Here is a 2,568-nt window from a genome sequence, read left to right on the forward strand (position 1 = left end):
AAACTGGATGTGTGACCATAATTACATCAACAGTATATCAAAGAGTAACCTTGGCTCATTGAACACCTTTTTGATGTCCATGATTTGAAATTATAACCATACACAAAGAAAGCGCTCTGAAGAGGAGAGTTACCAGATAAGAAATACTGACAAAAAATATAACAAATATTGGATATAACGTAACCAAACTAGAGATCATAAGCTGAAATGGCCACTTGACTAGCATAGTAAACAGACATACAAATATTACTTATTTGCTCATATGCATGCTTCAGAAAAATGTATTCCCACCTTTCTAGTCCTGTAAAAATCATATATGCAAGAATTAGATGAGAGTAAGAAGAATAAGTTGACACAAGGGACTTATATTTTCAGAAAGAAAGGAACGGTATACATATTCGTGAGACAAACAACTCTATATTGCCATGCAACAAGAAAAATATAAAGTTAAAGGTGAGGTGATAAAGCCCTTTCGTCTATTGTTTTGGTCACCAAACCATATTAGTGCGCAATAACTTGTGGAAAATATAAAACTCCAAACACATGTGCAACTGTTTCTTAAATCAAATTAACATGAAAGAAAAATAATTGAAATCAATGAAACCATGACAAATGGCCATGGAAACTATATTCTAAGTCAAATAAAATGTCCAATATTATGTCTCTCAAACAGTTCTTTGCCAAATTTTCCTCTTTACCATGGAAACTGTTTTTATTATCCTGCAACATTTTATTATGCTATTATTACCATTCAGTCAATGGCCATGGACCGATGTCCCTTGAAATATATCATACTACCCTTTGCTGACTAATCAAAAGCAGGGTCGATTCTGGCTGAGGATTAATAATCTACGAATATTAATGAAACATGAGAAGTATAAACTGATGAAACATTACCAGAGATATTGGCAATTGTTTCGTGGCACAGAGCTTTGTGGGAAAAAGAAACTTGCAGTTCAATGGAGAAAATTAAGATTGTGGGATTTACTTTACTGCACTATGGACTATGGAGTGCTGTACTGTGTTATAGTTAGTTCAAATGTAGAGATGTTATAAAAAAGCTTTTAAATAAGAGACAACGTGATTGAGAATTCAGAGTTTATGGAATCCTTCTGAACCTATAGTTCTCTTTGCACAATATTTATCTACAAAAATGCTAAAGTTTCAGTCTAGCATATAAAAATTGATCAGAGTGCTGGTGATGACTGCTAATTAGCTGGAGTACCAAAATTTCAGATAATATATACCTTATCGTCGTCATCGTCGTCATCCCCCTTCTTAAGACGAGTTGTTCCCCCCTCTTTGCTTATAGGTATTTTCATGTGTCCGAAAGGTGTGTTGACGTCAATGTGTCCCTTTATGCTGTAACCAGTTCCCTTTCCCCTAATCATATCCCACATAGCAGAACCGAAATCCTTAGGCCTGAAGCTGATAGGCAAGTTCATAGTTGTTATCTCCTGTTTCTTAATATTGGTAGATTCTTTGAGCTCAGCAGAGGCAATGCTCACATTAGCGAGCCACACTTCATAATCCATTGAGTTCAGCCCCAAGTCAAAATCATTCTTGTTGTCCAGATTCAAATGGAGGGTCGCGGTCGACTCTTCGAAAGAGAACTGTTCAAACTTGATCTTTTCAATGTCGACATCCGGTCTGTATGGCACCGGAATCTTACCGTTTTTCTGTAACGGTATAGAAATCCTCCCAAGTACAGGTATATCTATGTGAAGAACGACCTTGACTCTGTAAGGAATGATGCTTCCAGGCTTGATCTCCTTGTATGTGCTCCTGATGTCATCATAAATCAGTAGAAGGGGAATCTTGATGGTCTCTGTACCACGAGCATGTATGGTCCCAGCATCAGGGATTGTTCCGGACACGAGCTTCCTTCCCTCACTCTCGATCGAGTACTCGATGTCGACAAGAGGGATGGGGACAGGGTTCGGGTTGACAATCATAACATCAACAATGAGCTCTATCTTCTCCAGGCTGACGTGGGGGATGTGGATCCCAATAACATCGGCCGAAGGCGCTCCAATGGTTACTGCTTCCTCGATCTTCTCCCCAACATCTTGGATGAAATCCTTAACCTTGTCGAAGAAACCTCCCTTTTCATCATCGTTGCCTCCATCTTTGTCCTTGTCGGCCTTCCTTCCACTCACTTTTGGACTGTCCGAGGACGACATCCTTCCATACAGATCAAAACGTTGACATATGAGCTCGAGTAAGAATAGTAAGAGGGTTCCTTCCTTGAAAAAGGAGTAGGAAGATCCAGGACATCTATGAGACTACAATGGAAAGCAAAAGTAAGAGCATCTGAGACTGAAACAAATAGATCAAGGAAAAAAGAAACGCAAATGACAAACAGGTAAACACAGAGATCAATAAAGCCATTGTTTCAAAACTTAAACAAAACAATTGGGACCAAGTCCCTGCTAATCGTCCGTGGTTTACGCAGACGCAAGAGGCCGGATGGATCAGGCTAGAGAGGAGGGCTAGGCAGCAGTTACCTGGCGATCGACGGAGCAGCGCGCGTGGGATCTCGAGGCGCCGGAGGCCAGACGAAGGCGA

At 40.0% G+C, this 2,568-nt stretch overlaps 1 protein-coding gene across 1 annotated transcript; it reads right to left on the reverse strand.

The window, feature by feature from the left end:
* Positions 1 to 1,208: 1,208 nt before the first annotated feature.
* Positions 1,209 to 2,183, reverse strand: LOC120659812. Its single transcript, XM_039938054.1, has one exon. It carries the CDS (start codon positions 2,181 to 2,183, stop codon positions 1,233 to 1,235), a length of 951 nt encoding a protein of 316 aa, XP_039793988.1. The 3' UTR covers positions 1,209 to 1,232.
* Between the last annotated feature and the right edge of the window lie 385 nt (positions 2,184 to 2,568).

The sequence above is a fragment of the Panicum virgatum genome, chromosome 2N (genome assembly GCF_016808335.1).
Source record: "Panicum virgatum strain AP13 chromosome 2N, P.virgatum_v5, whole genome shotgun sequence".
NCBI classification, from domain to species: domain Eukaryota; kingdom Viridiplantae; phylum Streptophyta; class Magnoliopsida; order Poales; family Poaceae; genus Panicum; species Panicum virgatum.